This window comes from Hetaerina americana, unplaced genomic scaffold, assembly GCF_022747635.1.
Source record: "Hetaerina americana unplaced genomic scaffold, ioHetAmer1.1.p SCAF_1, whole genome shotgun sequence".
Lineage (NCBI taxonomy): Eukaryota > Metazoa > Arthropoda > Insecta > Odonata > Calopterygidae > Hetaerina > Hetaerina americana.
The window spans coordinates 37624263-37643116 of record NW_027286069.1 but is presented as its reverse complement, the minus strand read 5'-3'; the positions used below and the strand labels follow the sequence as shown (position 1 = coordinate 37643116).

Sequence of the window (18854 nt, the reverse complement as noted above, 5' to 3'; positions counted from 1 at the left end):
GCTTGAAATACATTCAGCAGACAGAGAAGGGCATTGGGTGGCGCTCTTTTGTGTGGATATGATGCGGAAGGCTGAGGGAAGAGTGAAAAATTGCTCCCCATCAAACTACGAGTATTGTAAAACCAAACTCGTATTTGAAAACCAAACTAGCTTGAAAACCAAAGAATTTTTTCATTAGCTGGTCTCCACGTCTTTATTTCTCATCAATTCTCGTTGTGCACCAACCGTAGGTTAAAGAAAATCATTTTTCATTACTATTCTTTCCTTATCTAACTTATCTCGTTTTTTCGTGTTGCCCCATTGTTCTTTTTTGGCAGCGGCGTTTCCCCCCACCCGTTTTTGTTCCATTCCTACGTTCCATTTTATTTTTATCTGTATATTCTATCGTCTTTGTTTTTAAATTATCTTAAACTTTTTCTTTCTAACCTATTTGTCTTTGTCTTTTCAATTATCGGTTTCTAATTTTTTTTTCAAGTATTAAATGTTACGCTCCACACGGTCGATTCTATGTAATTCTAACTTAGTCAGATACAGATACAAATGCTTGAATTAAAAACTGAGGAAAGATATGTAAAGCTTTTTTCTGATTTACCTACTTGCCTAAGTTATTCTGTTATTTTACGGTAATATTTGCAAACGTATGTTAAAAGTTGAGGATGTCTCTTCGAAACACAAGACCTGAAAGAATGAAGCTTTTTCTCTTATCCTTCCACCTTAACCAAAATTGACAGGTCGACGACCTGCTGCCTTTGAGCCCATTATGGGCTTGTGCGTCAAAACTTAATGAGGGGAAAATCCGTTCATCCGATACATAATGGACCCCGAAAGCGAAGGATGGGCGTTGGCTGATATTGTTACGCACGCACCACGAAGGCAATCCACCACCATGAAGCACATATTTGCGCAAACTTTCTTACCATTATTAGTTCTAAGATTGAATCACACACGGGTGTTTGATTTGTTTCTAGCTGTCTTTCATTCAATCTTGGCGAGCTATGAACCTTTTCTACATAGTAGATCATAATTTTCCATTCACGATTACGATGATTCCTGCATTTCTCCTTTGTTCCAAAGGTCCAGTTCAGCAAACCTAATGGCTTTGGCGTTTAGTTTCGTCGCGAGTATTAATGGTGTGTTGCATTATAATTTTGTTAATTGAAGTTTTCGTGTGTAGTAATAAATTATCTCTGATGTTTTAGCACCTGATTATAACACTCATTTGTTTGACAAATTCGTTTCCACTCATACCACTTCACTTCTAATAATTCACTTTCCACCTCAATTTTCGACTCTTTCCACTTATCAGATTCTACATTTTCATTTTGCTTACATTATTTATCAATCAGATGTTTTTGGACTAAAATTTTCAGTCTCGTCCGCTCATTAAATGCAGAAACATCTCTCCCTCCTCCTCCTGAATTATTTCTGAGATCTAAAGCTATATTACCGAGTTTCCGCTTAAAACCCATTTCACGTTCGTATTCTGCCGTTTTGTGTTTCAGAATGCGTGTTGACAAGGGCTAATCGCTCAATTACTTGTCTCGTAAGCTGTACCCATAAAAACTAAACAATCCTCACAATTCATCGCCTCCGTTCTTTAAATGCTTAGTCACGACCGGGTAATGGGAGCGCCTCTCCCCTTCATCCCACTCATCCTTCTGGGGCGAGGGTTTCCGACCCTTGCCAAAAAGTCCTATCCGCAGCACCTAATATATCCCACGTCGAAAATCACACATCCCCAAACTTCTCGCCTCCGCAAAACCCTCGCCCTTCCCATAAACTCCATCCCCCCCTGCTCTTCCCTGTTGAGCCCTTCACTCCTTCGTCCCCTCCTTCTCATCCCTCCATTTTCCTCCTCCCCACACCCACAACTGACCACTGCTTTCCTCCCCTCACGTGCTCCTGAGGCATCTTCCTCCGCACCTTTCCCCACCGCTCTCCCACCCTCCTCGCAGTATATCTCGAGTCCCTTCCCTCGGACCCCATCCTCTTCCGTTGCCGACCATTTGTCAATCCCCCCCTCTCTCTCTCTGTCTTTCACACCCCTCCCCCTCGTGAAGCTCTTGTTTAGCTTTTTGAGGAGTGGTCGTAAAATGTGGACTGATTCTAACTCGCCTGGATCTGCGGTCGGCTCCAGCCAACCGGTGCGCCATCCACACCCTAAATCCCACCCTGTCCCGCGCCTTCCTGAAACCTTTTTTCTGTTTTCATCCACTCTCATTTCAAGGTTCGAGCGGCCTACCCTAATCTCTACCCGACCTACCGGAACCCATCTCTAAATCATAAATCCCTTCCGCTCATCCCCCTAACCTGCCCTAATGTGGTAACCGCCTCACCTGGCGTAATCCCTATCCTATCAGCCTGATACCTTCGTATAACTTCGCTAGGAGACTCAAGGCCGAGCATAGGAATTTTCGCGCTTGGGCATCGTAACATTATGATGCTCCTTTCAAATCGGCCCCAATCCTCTTCATGGTGTAATTTATATCGGATATCAATCGGAACGCATGCAGCGTTGCCCGTGTTTGTAATTATTGACGGGTAAAGGATTTGAACTGTTCGAACTAGATGTGACATTTTCGACTTTCAAAATGGCAATAGTAGCTACATGCATAAAATCTTTAGCGTCATATGCTTTATAAATATGAGTTAAAATTTAAAAAAAATTTGGAAAATTTCAGTGTTTTTTTGCGAATAATAAGAATCTGTAGACAAATAGGTGGCAAAATTTGTCAACTAGTGAACTGAAAGATCCACCGAATGAAAGATAAAAAATGCAGTTGTATTTCCTATTAAAAATTAAGCATATTTTCAGTCATTTTATATGTTTCGTTTGCGCTTTATTCAGGTTTGTCAATTTAAATGCCTCGTAAAATGATTTTACACATCATGCACTTTCAGTGAAGTACCTGTATGAGTTATGTTCTCGGGAAGTTGAGTTAACTATTGATCTAACGTTAACTATTATCTGCGCAAGAGGCAACCTACGGTTGTGCAATCGAGTTGATCCGCAATTAAAGATTAAGTTTCAACTTTAAGTTAACTGGATGGGCATATGGATGTGAATCATCGATCTCGCTCACCGATGACCGGGGGTAAAAAGAAGAGCGATTAACATTTATCCATACTCATGCTTTGGCTTATATCAACATCTCATCCCAACGAACGTTTGTCTATCATCCTGGTTGTCTCCTGTTATCCATACCAGAGATTTATATTCCTTTGTTCCGCTAGGAGAGCAATTTATGTCGCTTGTCGGTGAATCACATATTCAGCGAAGGTGAAAGATTAAAAACTCCGATTGAACTCTTGTGTACTTTTTTCTTCGGTTTCAAAGGAACCTGAAGTCTCAGCGACATTAATGTGCCAATATTAACGTAAAGCCTTCGTATTTACCTACGATATAGGCACGAAAACGTCAAAATATAGTAGATAGAAAATCAAAAAACGGCTGAAACTATACTTGCTTCGTGCTTCATTTTTTTCCGCTTGTTCTATCTATTTAAGAGTAGGTTTCGGAAGGTGCCTAACGACTATTTGCTCCTAAGTATTGCGAGGACTTCCTCCATATTTGCCCTGCGTTATTTATTCTTAATTTCTTCGAAACTTTTGCCTGCCTTCATGCTGTCCAAAAAACCTACTCACGGCCTTCAACATATCACTGCCATTCAATATTTCCTCCACCCACTTTCTTTGCCTTTTTCGGATTACACCCAGTAACTTCCTATCCTCACCGACCCTACGATATTAAAAATCTCTGCTTGTCTTCCTGTCCAACTTATTTTCTTAATTTTTCATCCCACCCTTGTCTCAAAAAACTCCAAGCTACGCTCACCCTACTGCCACAAAGATCAGGTCTCGCGTCCATGAAGCACCACGCTCCATATTAAAATCTTTACTCATTTTTCTCACCACTTTACCCATGGTGCCCCTCATCAATTCTGTTTCACTTGGGAAAGCATCTTTCGCTTACACAATGCTTCTCCTAATGTCTCAACTCCAATACTCCTTCATTCTAAAATACTGCCGAAATATATGAAGTGATGCACCTGCTCTAGTTAATTCCCTCCTACTTTAATTTTTAATTTAGCTTTCTTTCTTCTCGAAAAGTTACGCAAGTTAAAGGTATCCCTAATTTTTGGATCCAGAAACATTATTCATTGAGATTGCAGACTTTTCTTTCCTCCTGTTATCAGAAATGTTATATAAAGGAAGAAATATCATTCGGTTGTAGTATATACGTACATGGGATTGCACTCGTGACAAGACTCGGCTGATGTCTTTTATGGCAGTTTTGTCGAGGAACTCGTTAAGAAAATTGTACTTCTTTAAGTTTAATATTTGTCTTCTTGCAACATATCGTGTTCTGTCAGCTCGGCCAAATCATGTAATCGTCATTCAAGAAATCGCGTTTACTTACAATTTCGTCCCGGTACTGCGTAGGCTGGATTTAACGTTCCCTTGAACGTTCTTAATCCCCTCCAGCACGATCAATGGCAGTCCTATCATAGTTACCTCATGGTTGGATCTCACTCAATCCTGCAAATTCCCCAACCTATCGTAACCCTTCATACATATAAATGCTTTGTTTCACTAAAACTTGGCCATAAATCTTTCCCAACTTGATCTGATCTCCTAGTTCCTAACTTTGAACCTCCTTCCCCACTCTTTAGATGACGTAGTCTGCTGGAACTCTTATCACTCCCTATCCATTCATAAGCCCTCATCATTAGATTGTGGCCTCGGGAGCCATGTGGTGGAACAAAGTGACCATTCTCTTTGACTCAAAGGTACCATATAGCGGAAGGAGAGGCTTCTTTTCCTGGGGAAAGTGGAGAGATGGAGAGAACATCGGGAAGCAAATTCCTTAAAACTCAGTCGGCATCAGTTCGAAGTCGTAACCTGCAGACGTCATTGGTACGTATCGGGCATTGGCAGAATTTCGTTTAACTCCGGCCATGAATATGAGCTCTAGATAAAAGATGTGGAGGGTAAGGTGCCTGTCAAACAATTCACCCCGATTCATTAGTCTGCTGGAAAAGTTCAGCAGTTTCTTGGCCCGCGTTCAGAAAACCCTCTCTTCTGCTTGCCCCAGCTCCTTCTCGCGTGCCATCCGCAAGCCGCATTTCATGTGGCTCCAAATCAGCAGTAACTCATTCCTCACACCGAAGGGAACATTCCGTTCCAGATGTTATATTCCCTGACAGTTGTATTGAACCTTCTGCTGCCTGGTGGAGAAATCTTTCCCCGCTGTGAAAGGACATCTCCTCGATAATAGATAAGTAAAAAATTGAATCTCACGTTGGACGAGGAATAAAAGTAATCATCGATTCACCATAAAAAAAGAAAATCCCTTGTGACTTGGCAATAAAACAAGGAGATCGTTGGAGCGAAATGGGGCCATTCCCCTTTATTACTCAATCCATAACGCACCGTTGTCATTAAGTTCACATGCATTGTGCAGTGTTCTTTTAGAATGGTTTCAGAATTGTTTATGGAGAGACATACGTAACAGTGCTAAATTAGAATAATATTGCATATTTATCCGTACTTCAGGTGGTAATCGTGCGTGACTTATGTGGAAAGGACGAACGGAGGCACTAGTGGTAGAATTCTGAGGAAAACTCTCGCCGAAGAAGTCTCATGTTCTTTTGGTCTTTCGCGCATAGTGCACCTCGGCGATTTATATGGAGTGGTCAAATTTGACTACAATGAATTTCTGGGTTGTGCGGTAAGTATGGTGGGCCTGGTCGTTATTTGAGAATGCGCGTTACACTTAGATGGAATTTGAGTAACATTTTTGAGAAAAATATTTTGAATAAAAGTGAATAATCAACATTGATTTTTAACACTTGGGTTCCAGTGGAGCGCTTTATATACGTAATTAAATTTAATTCTTCAGCCACCTGTTATCCTCCAACTAAAAGAGAGAAAAGGTAAAGGAAAGCCATTTGCCATTTGTATTTGTCAAAGCACTACTCAGCAAATATCCACGTTGACAATCACAGAGCCTCGTCTAATCCCTCTTCCCTGTGCGCCTCTTTGCCGGAACCTAAACACACCTCCCTTTACAGTGTAAATTTTGTTAGTTGTATTTAAATTGACTCTCTCTCTCTGTTGTATATATTCACGTGATTATATATATACATATACATATATATATGTATAATTATTATTACAATGCAACAGTTTCAGAGTGTAAAAATCATTCGCCTTGACTGGGATTCGAACCCAGATCCCTCAATATCTGGTCGAGTGCTTTAGCCACTTAAGCTACCGAGGCGTCCACTTAAACTCTGAAATTTTTGGGGCTTCTTTGGAATTTAATTATTATTAGGTAATCTACCGGTTAAGGTAGGTTTTTGGATGGACAAAATTACTAATTCAACAATTGGTGACCCCCAACAAAACACAACATCCCACTCTACATCAGGTCCCTCTTCATCTCTGAGTACTTTCTTCCTCCCTTCATCCCGTCCAACATCCCTATCCTGTTCCTTCCCTTTCCTCGTTTGCCTAACATTCTCCCCTCAATCACAGTCTTCAACATCCCACTGCCGGCCAATACCCCCTTCATCCCTTTTCCTGCCTCCATAGGATATCTCCCAACAAACCCCTGTCTTCGCCCACCATACCAAGTACTTCCTCATTTGCTTTCTTCTCTGTCCATTTCATCTTCTCCATTCTTCTCCACACCCACATTTCAAAAGCCTCTAGTCTACGTCTATCCTCATGCTTCAATGACCACTTTTCCGCGCCGTACATAGCTACGCTCCATATCAAAGTTTTTACGAGTCTTTTTTTTTAATATCCTTACTCAACGTCCCTGTCATCAACTCCCTCCTCCTTGTGAAAGCCTCTTTGCCTAGCGCAATTCTTCTCCTTACGTCCCTACCACTTTGACCGTGTTGGTCCAAAACACTACCGAGATACGTAAACTGTTCTACCTGCTCTAATTTTTGCCCTCCTATTTTAATGTCTAGCTTAGACCGGGACTTTAACTCCGGATCTTACCACTTGCCGGGCGGAGGCTCTTATATTATATATATATATATATATATATATATATATATATATATATATATATATATAATATATTATATCTATATATAGAATATATAGATATAATATATTATATATAGTATATCGATCATATCGAAACACTCCCTCGAGCAGTATAATATTTGGACTGCACAATAGAACACAAATAAAATAGTAACACTTAAAAGGACACTCACATTGTAAATTGTTTAAGCTTTCGGACTTCTCCGAGGCCTTCTTCAAGTAAGACTCCTTTTATTTGTGTTCTATTCGGCCTTCCAAATATATATATATATATATATATATATATATATATATATATATATATATATATATATATATATATATATATATAATATGTATATATATAATATGTATATATATATAATATGTATATATATATAATATGTATATATATATTTCTATACATTCACACAGCAGGGGGCCAGATCCTTTCCCTGTGCCGCATATACGTATGTATGTATGTATTTTCATGCATATACTATATATGTTCACTTAGATTATTTAGGCGAAGAAATGCTTCAGAAGAGTGAGGATGCATTTTTTGAACGGATTATTTTGTGATCAAACCATCGGCTGTGATAGTATTCAATATAATTTTGATGACGCGACTCTTTTTTGTAGAGGTTGTTATATAATGTTCCATTTTCCCCGATGTTCGGAGGTCCTTCAGTATTCTTGGGCCCCTAGGCAGAGCTAAGACTCTGCAAGTCTAATAATCTCTCTTTCTCTCCCTACCTTTTCTCATCCAGAATCACCTCAACTCTCTCTCCCCGTTAAGTGTCTTCCCTCATGTAAGAGCAGTACCCCCTCTGAGTCGTTCCCCACACTCCGCTCGCCTTTTCTCCTCCCCTACGCCCAACACGTCGTCTGCAGCCATTAACTCTCTCCTGAATACTTACCCTGTCTTTCTTTTGCCCCTCGTCAACTCGTGAGTACGGCGTAATCTACTTTCCGACTTTTCCCATAGACCCCAGGCGCCTTGACGTCGCCGAGCCTTATTAATTTCCTCGTTCGTCCTCACACACATACTGTGACTCCTTATATTCCTCTCGTCTTTAACCGGATCGCCACAAAAAAAGACGGGAAATTACTAAAATTTTAGATTTCAGTTGAAAACTTTTTTTACCGTTTTACACACGAGCTTGCAAATTGTTACAATCAGGTGCAACCTGAGTACGCTAAAATCTAGGAAAACTAGTCCAAGTAAATTAATTCATTCCGGGGGTAAAGTCGAAAGACTTTTGATTTAATAATGGTAATAACTTTTTAGCTATGTTGTGAAACTCTTACTTCAACATTTAATTGCGAAAGACGAAATTTCTTCTTTTTTTAGAACTGTGTATATCGTCCTGTGCAAGGAACAGACAGATGTTTTAGAAGTGTTCTGAGAGGTGTAAATTAAGTATTCTGTTTGGCATTGGAATTAAAAGTTCAATTTACTTGGCCGCGACAAGGTTTATGTTACATTTCGAAATAACTGCAGAGAAATATTTCCATTGAATTGATTTTATGTTTTTCTTTTGCGGCAATATTGAAAATTCTAAAAATATTTGTCAGTGATCCTATACCCACCCGTGTTGAATTTCCTCGTCAAAATGAACGTTTTTATTCGAATAATAAAATAATATTCTCTCTAGAAACAGTTAAAAATGTTTATTGCTTAAATGTATCAAAACGATTTATAGAAAAATTTGCGGGAAGTTTTTTGAAGGGGTTACCTCTTTGTAAATGAGGTCGCCATGAATTTTTGGTTTACTCATTGGAGTCGAAATCATTAAAATTCTCTTCGTTGAATAGTCAGCCGTGACTCCACTCGTTCATCTCCCGTATCGTTGCTTGAATGGGCTCTGTCTTCAGTATTTGTAACCAGTGTGTGCCTCATTATAATCGACACGTTTGAGTCATGAATTATTTCATCGTCAGAAATCCTCATTACCGTGACCAACGCTAACATACATAAGGAGCATCATTTTTCGTGAACAGTTAAAAATGTTATATGTTGAATTTTCAGTCAGACTGGCTTAATCCTTATATTATCACTTACTTAGTGATAATATAAGTATTTTGGGGTACCCTCAACATATATTCTACATGGAGAAAAACGGCGTATTCCCAAGTCAGAGAAGGCGATACCATGCATCTTTACTTATTCTGGTGCATTTACTGGCGTCTCTTTCATTATTACTTCAGATTAGGAAAGTAGGTTATTGTGAAAAATATATTTACTTTGCGTCAACAGTATACGTTATACCCCATAGTGTTATCTATAAAAACGTTATTTTTTTGTAATTCATTCTACCACTGTGCAAGCTAATTGGGCAATTTGGTGAATGAAAATTAGTGCAGAGAAATATTTATTCCCAAATTTTTATTTCCCCCTCATTTATTTTATTCATATTTGCAATTTTTTACAGATTAATGCTTGACTGTTTGGATGCATGGGGTTGATTCAATTCAATCAAAATTTAGTGCGATAAATATAAGCAGAATTTGTTTGGCTGTGTAGAATTGATTTTGGTACAGGTATGCAGACATTTCAAATGAATGTCAATATTAACTTAGAATCATGCATTGGAAATATTCTCCCCAGAGAAGTGCAAAGCCGATCCAAGCGGTCGATGTCGTTGACGAAACTGAAGACGGTCTGATATCGCAAGCATTGGAAGGTTATGTTTATACGAGGGTCACCCGGAAAGTAGTACCCGTTCGTGCCGCATGAAGTGCTGACGACGCGAGTAGCCGCTGGACGAGGTCAGATAGCTTCAGTGGCTTGTCTGCCTTCTCTGAGCCAAGTTGCGTGACGCTAGCATTGCCTGTGTTGTTTCTGTGATTGTTTACAATGTTTAAAAAAATTGAGAACGCCGCCAGTTGTGAAGTGAGGGCAGTGATTAAATTCCTCAATGCAAGAAACGTTCGCCCATGTGATATTCATCGCCAATTAAAGGAGGTGTATGGAGACAATGTAATGGACGAGTCGTCTGTTCGGCGGTGGTGTCGCAACTTCAACATGGGGAGGGGGAACACACACGACGATGAGCGTTCGGAGAGACCGTCTGTCATTACAGACCAACTGGTGAGCTCAGTTGACGAATTCGTGAGGAACGATCGGCGCGTCACAATTGATGACATCTGTGAGCATTTTCCCAATGTTTCTCGAACAATTGTTCATGAAATTGTTAAACACCATCTGCATTATGCAAAAATTTGTGCAAGATGGGTCCCTCGCGTATCTCAATGAGCTGGCGGCGAAGGACTATGCAGCAGGAATACAGAAACTTGTCACACGTTATGACAAATGCCTTAATTTGCTTGGAGATTATGTTGAGAAGTAGTTTAAAGTATCCTCTTTCAAATAAAATTTTTTATGTTTGTTAATATTTACTTTTGTGTCTTTATTTCACGAACGGGTACTACTTTCCGGATGACCCTCGTATATGCCTTTATTTATGTGCCGTCAAATTAAATTGAATATAGTCTTTAACTATGTGTAAAATCGTTCGGTTACCGTTCAATACGGATAGAATCTTCCTATATCAAATAGTAGTAGTTTAATTTAATTTTGTTGAGTGATCAGCATAGATTGAAAATAATTCTGTTCCTCTAAATGATTTGCGGTGTGTGTTTGAGTATTTAAGTATTCAATCCGAATTAGAAATTATTCTTGTCTGCGAAATTTGGAAAATGAATGAAATTAAATTTTGCATGTAGGCAGCGGTAAAACTAAGAACTTTCACTTGTAGAACGAAAAATTTTGAGTGCTTGGAAGGGAAATTCTTGTGGTACTTTTATAATTGGGGATGAAAAATACTGCCTCAATCGATATTTAATTAGGGGAACTTTCGCGAGGAATTTTGTTTTACATCATTGCTAGTATATCGCCGTGATGTTTCACTCGTGCCTAGTAAGTGGTTGCCTACCTCAAATGATGGCCTCTCAAAGTGAATTGCTTTAGATCTAGGCTACGGGAAATGTTAAGGGATGTGCAAATCTAGTTTTTGATGACTATTATTTTTCGAGTTCTTCGGTTCCTAGCTTGACGCTGTGAAAGATATTTCTGAATGCGATTTTTCATTTTATATTATTTTCGCTCCAGTTTGCGGAAAATTGATCGTTGAAGGCACATATATGAGAAAGTTAATGCTTAAAGATGACATTGTAAGTATTTAAAAAGATAATTCTTTTAGATCATAAAAATTTGGTGACGGCAAAATGTCATTTAAATTGTGAGAGTGGGAATGAAATTATTTCTCAAATCCTGTCTAAATTTGAAGGTCTATGTAAAACGTAACAGTAAATTCCCGCTTTCAAAATTACGTTGAAGTTTTCGAAAATATGCAACAATATTTTTAGAAAGATACAAAGTTCGTGTCCTTGAATGTAATTATGCTCGTATCTATTAAATTCTTGTTGAGAAATTTCTGTTGAATATATATTTTCTTTGTAGTTTTTTGAGATTTTCAATTCTCCGACATTCGCGTGTAGGACTTTTAATCCCGAGCTTGGAGTCCACTTGCCATGCCTTGCCATGACGGCCAATCCCCGCTTATCGCTTATGAAAGTGATTTTCATTAACTGTTCTGCCTTCTTCAATAAACCTACTTCTCCGTCCCTATACTCTGGAAGATAACATCCCTGGTGTGGTCTCTTCTTTAAGCTTAAATTTTCTGCTAATTTTTCCCTGTTATTTTATGTATTTTCCTTCATACCGATTTTATGACTGTATCCTCATATAAAATGGAAATGTTATTTTAAAATTCGAATTACTTATTCAAATTTTCCGACGTTAACTAGAATTTCACGCTTCTTATAAACCCTTTAACGTTATTCTCCTCTTTCTGGGGTATACATTAATCCAAGTTAAATCTTAAAGGCTCTGCTGAGATGGAAATGTTCGGAAACTGTTTATAGTACGATTGTGCGCGGCAAACTCAATTCCTCATTCACCTCGTTAGCTCAGCTTTTCCGTTAATTGCGGACTCTCCTCCGGAAATCCAGTCTCATCCTTGAATATTAATTGAGCGCTTTCGATTTATGAGCCCGGCTTGCTTCGATGGTGTTACGCGAGGTTGCTCCTATTTTACCGTTTATCGGGATAGGTGTATTTGAGACGCACTCGAGCGACGGAGGGTTATCAGCTTTCCTGTCTTTCAGAGTTTGTTTGCTGGGATAATCTATCATTCCGCTTTCATTTTTCCCAACTCCGTTAAAAATGTACGTGTTCCAGGTCAACTTGACTTTCTTTTTAGCCTTAAAAGCACGGCGACGAGTTGATTCTTCATAATAGTGACAACAAACTAATGACGAATGAAGACTCTGGTGGAACGCAGCCATCCAAATCGGCAGATCAAAATTAAATTTTCTTCGCATCTGTTTTGGTGTACCAAATCATGGTAAATTGCGTTTATTTCATTTCATTTTCAAATCAATTTACATAAGGATTGCAGTTGGCCACTTGTAGAGCAGCCACGATCCTAGACATTGGCCAGTCTTTCAGTTTGAAGGGATGGAATATTCATGCTTCGTTCAACATTGTTATTGAATTCTCAATTTGATATGACCATGAATTCAGGTTTCATTATGCACGATCTTTATGTGAAAATCAAAAGCTTCCTAATCCCTCATGATCATGGCATGTATAAAAATAAAATCGGAGTTTAAAGACAATTTCAAGTTTTATATATGCTTTATTATTTATTGAAGGGGACGTGGTAGTCCAGGGAGTAGAGTGTCCAGTAGTGGAATACTGACCATATGGCCCGGATTCGATTCCCGGACACCCTCTGGGCACTTTCAGCTTCATCCAAGAGCTACATGATTATTCAGATACCAGATCTTCCTGGGAAACTATAGGTGGTGGAGGGAAACGACCTAGGTCCCATACTTTGATGTGTGAATTTCACCCACTGTTGGGCTTTGTGCTAGTTGAGCTCTACCCTCACCTATCAAACCGAACTTTGGGTTGAAAACTGTGGTTGGTTATGCATAGGTTCTTGGACACTTTGAGTATTGCCAGGCTGGATACATTGAATATTAAGAGCAAAGCTTTTCTATCAAATGATCTAGAGTGTTAAATGCATGTTTACCTTCTTATGTTGACTTTTTTGCATGCTCTGATGTCCCTGCATATTAATTATAACAAATAAAGAATTCAATTGCTAGTGCCTAAGACATATTGCTGCAGAGTAAGCCATCTTGTTACAGGCCACTAAGAAAAGCAATAATTTAGTTGAACCTATTTTATATTTAGGCCATAGACATTTTGAGCATTTTAAAATAAAATCTTTGAAGCATCAAGTGGTCAAGTAATGCAAAGATCTAATGTGTAAAGTGTCAAAAACTGACTTCGTTTTTATCCCTGGTGGAACATTTGAAAATTCTACCAAACATTTCAGGGTGTGACTTCCTGATTGCTTGAATTTGGTAGAAAATAAAGTTTTGGCAGAGGGAAAGAAACTTGTCTTCATTCTCTGAAGGTGTAAATGTCTGATGCGATTGCAAATGGAATTTTTCTCAAATGATGATTTCTTCAATATCTTTTTTGAGTTTTCCTGCATTTATTAACCATCAATTAGTTGGGAGAATAACGTTTTTCATTGACCTCCCTTGTAATTTTTGAGCAGTATAATCCAGTTAAGGTGTTTTAATGGCCGAGGTTATTTTACTCTGTGAAAACTCCTACTAGCTGTTTTTAATCTTTTGAAACTGTTCCCAAAAGTGAAATATGAGCAATGGCTTAAGGCCACCTTAGATATCAGCTGACCCATTTGCTCCTCCTTTGTGATAATAAAAGCCATGACTAAAATTTTAGTTTCTTCCTTCAAGACAATCAGAAGTCCCTGAGACTGGCTTGCATTGACCTAAAAACATTTATTTTCTTATTTAAGCAACATGTAAACCTAGTGGCAGTGGGTTTTATAGAGTTTATCTCTATGTCACCACTGAAATTAATGGTTTTAAAAAGCAGTGAAACCTGAAAAACATTCATTATCACCCACTCAGCCATCACAGAAAGGTGTATGCAGTAATTTTCAAACATTTTTATGATAAATTCTAAGGGTTTGAAATGTTTAAGTTAGAAAAGTGTTTAATATTACTATTCATTTCCTAGGCATGCATCAAATTTTTTTGGAACTCAGCAAAACATTATTGCTTAGGTTTGCATTGATCATTGAAATTATCACGTGGAATGTCATTGAAGGCAAAATAGAAAAATTAGATTTGAAATAAACATTTAAATTTCATTGTGATTAAGTAATAATTATTTATTTATGTTATTCTTTGAATTTTTTTAAACCTACTTTTCAGTTACAGAAGAAATAAACATAATGCAATTTAATTTCATTGAGTTATTACGCTATTGTTTTTTTAATTTAAGTTTGTGTGACTTTTTATTTCTTTCCAAGTGATTTAACATACCAATCCTTGAAAAACCTCCAGCCCATATGTTCCTTCCTTCAGACACGCTTTGGACGCAGTAGGAGTAAAGAACGAAGAGCTATGCGCAGGAAGGAGGCAGCTGCGGCAGCGGCCGCCAACGAGGGTTCATGGGAAGAGGCTGGAGGAGGAGAGAAGGGGGAAGAGGGAGAGGAAAGAGGTCGGGAGAAGGTGAGAAGTGAGAGGGGGCCGCGTCTCAGGAGAGATAGCACAACAGACTATGCAGCAGACAACTCGTCAGAGCACAGCAGCTCAGCTACACCCCTCACCCAATCTCCCCGCCATCGGCTATTGGCCACTCACCAAGGTAAAACTGTCAATTCCTCTTTTACTACTTGCAATACTTCTTCCTGAGTGGAAAGAAAATTAGTTTTTTATCCTGTACTCAATGATTTCACTTTAGTCCTCAATTTGGAATTCTGTGAGATGTGGACAAGTGTTAGTGGCAATGAAATTAAAATTTCATTGAGATGCCATTTGGATATTATTTTTGATCATTAAATTATTTTGTAAAGTAACAAATATATTGATTTAACTAACCAGATAATCAGAGAGGTGCCATAAATGTTGTCATTTAGCATTTATGTACATCTATGATCAGACTACAATGATTTTCATTGTTACATATTAGTAATAGTGAGTTGCTTGCCTTAGATAAGGGTTGAAGAGTTGTTATTTAGGAGCTGAAATCCTTGAATGCTGGTTATGTTAAGAATAAACCTGAAAATTACATGGCAGAATATTGTGCTCATGATGTGGTGGAACTATGAATCCTGTTTTCATTATTTCTTTGTATTGGATCTTCTTCATAATGTTGAGTACATTTTGACCTTTGCTTTGTACAATGAAGTAATTCTGTTTATTTGCATGTACATGTGTGATTATTTATGGTGCTATAAAGTTAAGTTGCATTAGAAGCCGGAGAAAATAATTTTTAAAAGTAGATAGAATAATTGTTAATTCTTTTCCATAACCCTTGATAAAAGTATTAAAGGTATGCCAAGTATTGAAATAAGTATAGGGACACAATGCATCTGAAATATTTAATTAAGTCAACCATTAAAAAATCAGTATAGCATCATGAGTACGAGATTATTTATTAGAAATGTGTTTATGTATGTTCGTATGTATTAGAAAGTTTTAAAATTTAAATGTTCCTGGCAAATGTTTATTTGAGCACTACATAATTTTTTTTTAACAGCCTTATTTTTAAATTTAAAATTCATTAAAGAAATGAGTTATAGTCTTCTATCTTAAAAAGAGTACTCAGATAACTTATGAGGATAGTCCCATAAGTACCCGGTCTGACCTAGAGATGGCCGTAGGTGTATGAAAAATATCACTGTGCTAGAAAGTATGCAGTCTAGAAAGCCTATGTTTCAAGTTAGAAGATGCCACGTTGTTTAGTATTTGTTTGGTAACCATCAATAGTGAGCATTTTCAGTGAATTTGTGGAAATTGAGAAAATTGCTCATCTTTATGTGATACAACACTTTTATTTGAAAGGCCTCAGCCCAACCAATATAAAAGCTGAAGTGAATTCTACTCTGGGTGAGTCTTCTCCTGCATTTACAGCAGTAAAATATTGGGTAGCAGAGATTAAAACGAGGCCGTACGAGCTGTCAGACGATCACCGCATTGGTCGAACAAATGAGGTGACGCCTCCAGAAACAGAGAAGAAAATGCACAAAGTGATACTGGATGACTGAAAGTGCACGAGCCAGTAGGCATTTTAAAAAGTGCGGTACATCACATATTAACTGAGAATTTGGGCATGAGAAAGCTGTGTGCAAGATGGGTCCCGCATTGGCTCACACTCAAGCAAAACCAGTGTTGTGAAAATGTTTCAATAGAGTGTTTAGCAAAGTTTCACAGCAACAAAGTAGAATTTTTGTGCTGTTTCATAACCATGGATGAAACATGGGTCCATTACTTCACACCCGAGACAAATGAACAATAAAAACAATGGATTCAAAAGGGAGAACTGGCTCCAAAGAAGGCGAAGACCGTTTCATCTGCAGGCAAGGTCATGACATCAGTTTTTTGGGATAATTTTCATTGAAAATTAGGAAAAAGGGAAAACTATCAATGGCGAGTATTATGTGAACTTATTGCAACGTTTGAGCGAAGAAATCAAGCAAAAGCGGCTGCATTTGGCTAAGAAGAAAGTGTTGTTTTATCAAGGCAATGCACCAGCTCACCAATCCACTATTGCAATGGCCAAAATTCATGAATTAAAGTTATAATTGCTACCTCATGCACCCTATTTGCCAGATTTAGCCCCCTCGGATAATTTTCTCTTCGCAAACTTGAAAAAATGGCTCTGTGGGCAAAGATTTTCCAACCGTGAAGAAGTGATGTCGGCAGTTAATGGCTATTTTGAGGAGCAAGACAGTTCTTATTATTAAAAGAGTATCAAACTTATTGAGCATCACTGGGAATAGTGTATGGAGCTGAAAGGAGATTATATTAAGAAATAAATACATTTTTTTCCACAATTTTTTTTCTTTGTTTGGTCGAGTACTTCTGGGACCACCCTCGTGATATGGGAATAAAACACATCTCAGCAGTCATTAACACAGGCATGAAGTAAGGTTATACAATTTTATTATAAATTCTTCCTTTCTTGTTGCATGTTGCCCTTTTATTGAAACCATAGATTTCCTATTTCCTTACTTGTATCATGGTAGTTGCTATGAGACATACATTCAAAAATTTGCTGTTTATGTATTTCACAAAATGTGGTAAGGAATAAGCATATTAACATTTTGACAAAGGTACCTTAGTTTGTTCCTTGCTACCCAAAAAGTGATAACAAATTTTGGAATAAGTTTTGGGTTACCAAATGAATAGCCATACCCTGGTGAGTAAATTCTCCATAACATGATAGACATTGTTAAATATGCTTACACATTACCCAAATTTAGGATATTTTTCTAAAGCCTCAAGTATTTCAAGGCTGGATCAGAAAGTACCTTCTGTTAAAAATATTGTTGTTATTGCAAGATATTCTTATATTCCTAAAATTAGTGGAAGCCATATGCAGTATTACTCCATCTTATGATTTTTTCATTACAATAATTTCATTAAAAAAAGGCTGTACATCTTTAAAATTTTAAAAAGTTCCTCTGAAATGGGAAACCTACCTTTTTTTTAATGTGATTTATTTACCTTCATAAAATATAATGCCAACTGCAACTTTTTAGTGATTAAAGTTTTTTATGTTGTCAAAATTAATTGATTGTTAATTTGAAATTGTTGTGAAATGAAAATTGAGGAATGCCAATCACTTCAAATAACTGTTTAAATAATTTTTGTTTTGCTTTTCTTCTTAGTTATAATTTTAATGCCAACAGAAAATGAAGTCACGTCCACTAGGTTAAGATTATCTTTTATGAGGAAATATTTTAATTAACATTGGTTCTTACCAAGTTAATTTTGATTTATCCTTAAATTATTGATATAAATTCAGCTAAAACATGACCATAATTGAATGTGTTATCATGGATGAAAATACATGACTTGTTTTCCTGTATGTATTAGCTTGCAATTTCATGCCATCTATTTAACTATGAAGAGTTTCTGAACAGTCATTTAATCTACTCTTTCGAGTGAATGGCTTCAAGTGTGCAGTGCTTTTAAACGAATATTGTGAGCATGCTCATGAAATGTATTTTGTTTGGCATGTGATGACTCGCATTACAGACTCCAAAGGCAGTGATCCTGCCTTAGCACGAGCGCCAAGTGGAGAACCTTCAACAGGAGATTCACCACGCTTCAAAGCTCGGTCAGCAGTTCGGATGCTTCTCGATTCAAAGCGAGAGAGTGGAGGATCCTCTGTTTTATCTGCGGTGGCCAGTGGTATTGTAAGTGGAAGCCAAGCTGATCTTCCTGGACCCTCTGAGATTTCACCGGTGAATAATAATTTATGGTTCGATGAAAATGTGGCAATCAAATTGGCACAATTTTTTTCTTAGTTTTTTTTGTAAAATTCCTTGATGAAATTAGGCTTGATTAATCTGGCTAAAATGTAGCAGTGTTGATGAAGTGCACTGTAATTGTATCTAAATTATTCAGACTTGTAGTAAACTCAATTGTCACATACTTTAGTTGTGAATATAACACATTATTCACCTTGATAATCAAAGTAATTTTAGAAATAATAGTTTTGGCACCCTGTAGAATATTTTAAATACCCACTTATTTGTATGATAAATCATTCCATGAAAATATGTTTTATAGGAAAATCCACCCTACTTTCCCTGATGACATGCTACATAGGCGCTTATGTAATTGCTAGTCCATTAGTTATTTTCAAGTTAATGTTATAAAATGGTAATTTTTAGTGCATATGA

General features: G+C 37.6%; 1 protein-coding gene across 3 annotated transcripts in view; it reads left to right on the top strand.

Moving 5' to 3' along the window:
* Mctp (multiple C2 domain and transmembrane region protein) overlaps positions 1 to 18854 on the top strand; it is a 141914-nt gene that overhangs the window by 12808 nt on the left and 110252 nt on the right. Inside the window, exons 2-3 of one of the 3 annotated variants that reach the window (XM_071588344.1) lie at positions 14503 to 14806; positions 18205 to 18413. In XM_071588344.1, coding sequence (XP_071444445.1) covers positions 14563 to 14806; positions 18205 to 18413 — 453 coding nt within the window. In that variant the 5' untranslated portion in view covers positions 14503 to 14562. The remainder of the gene's footprint in view (positions 1 to 14502; positions 14807 to 18204; positions 18414 to 18854) is intronic. The other 2 variants (XM_071588317.1, XM_071588327.1) reach the window with 2 other exon arrangements.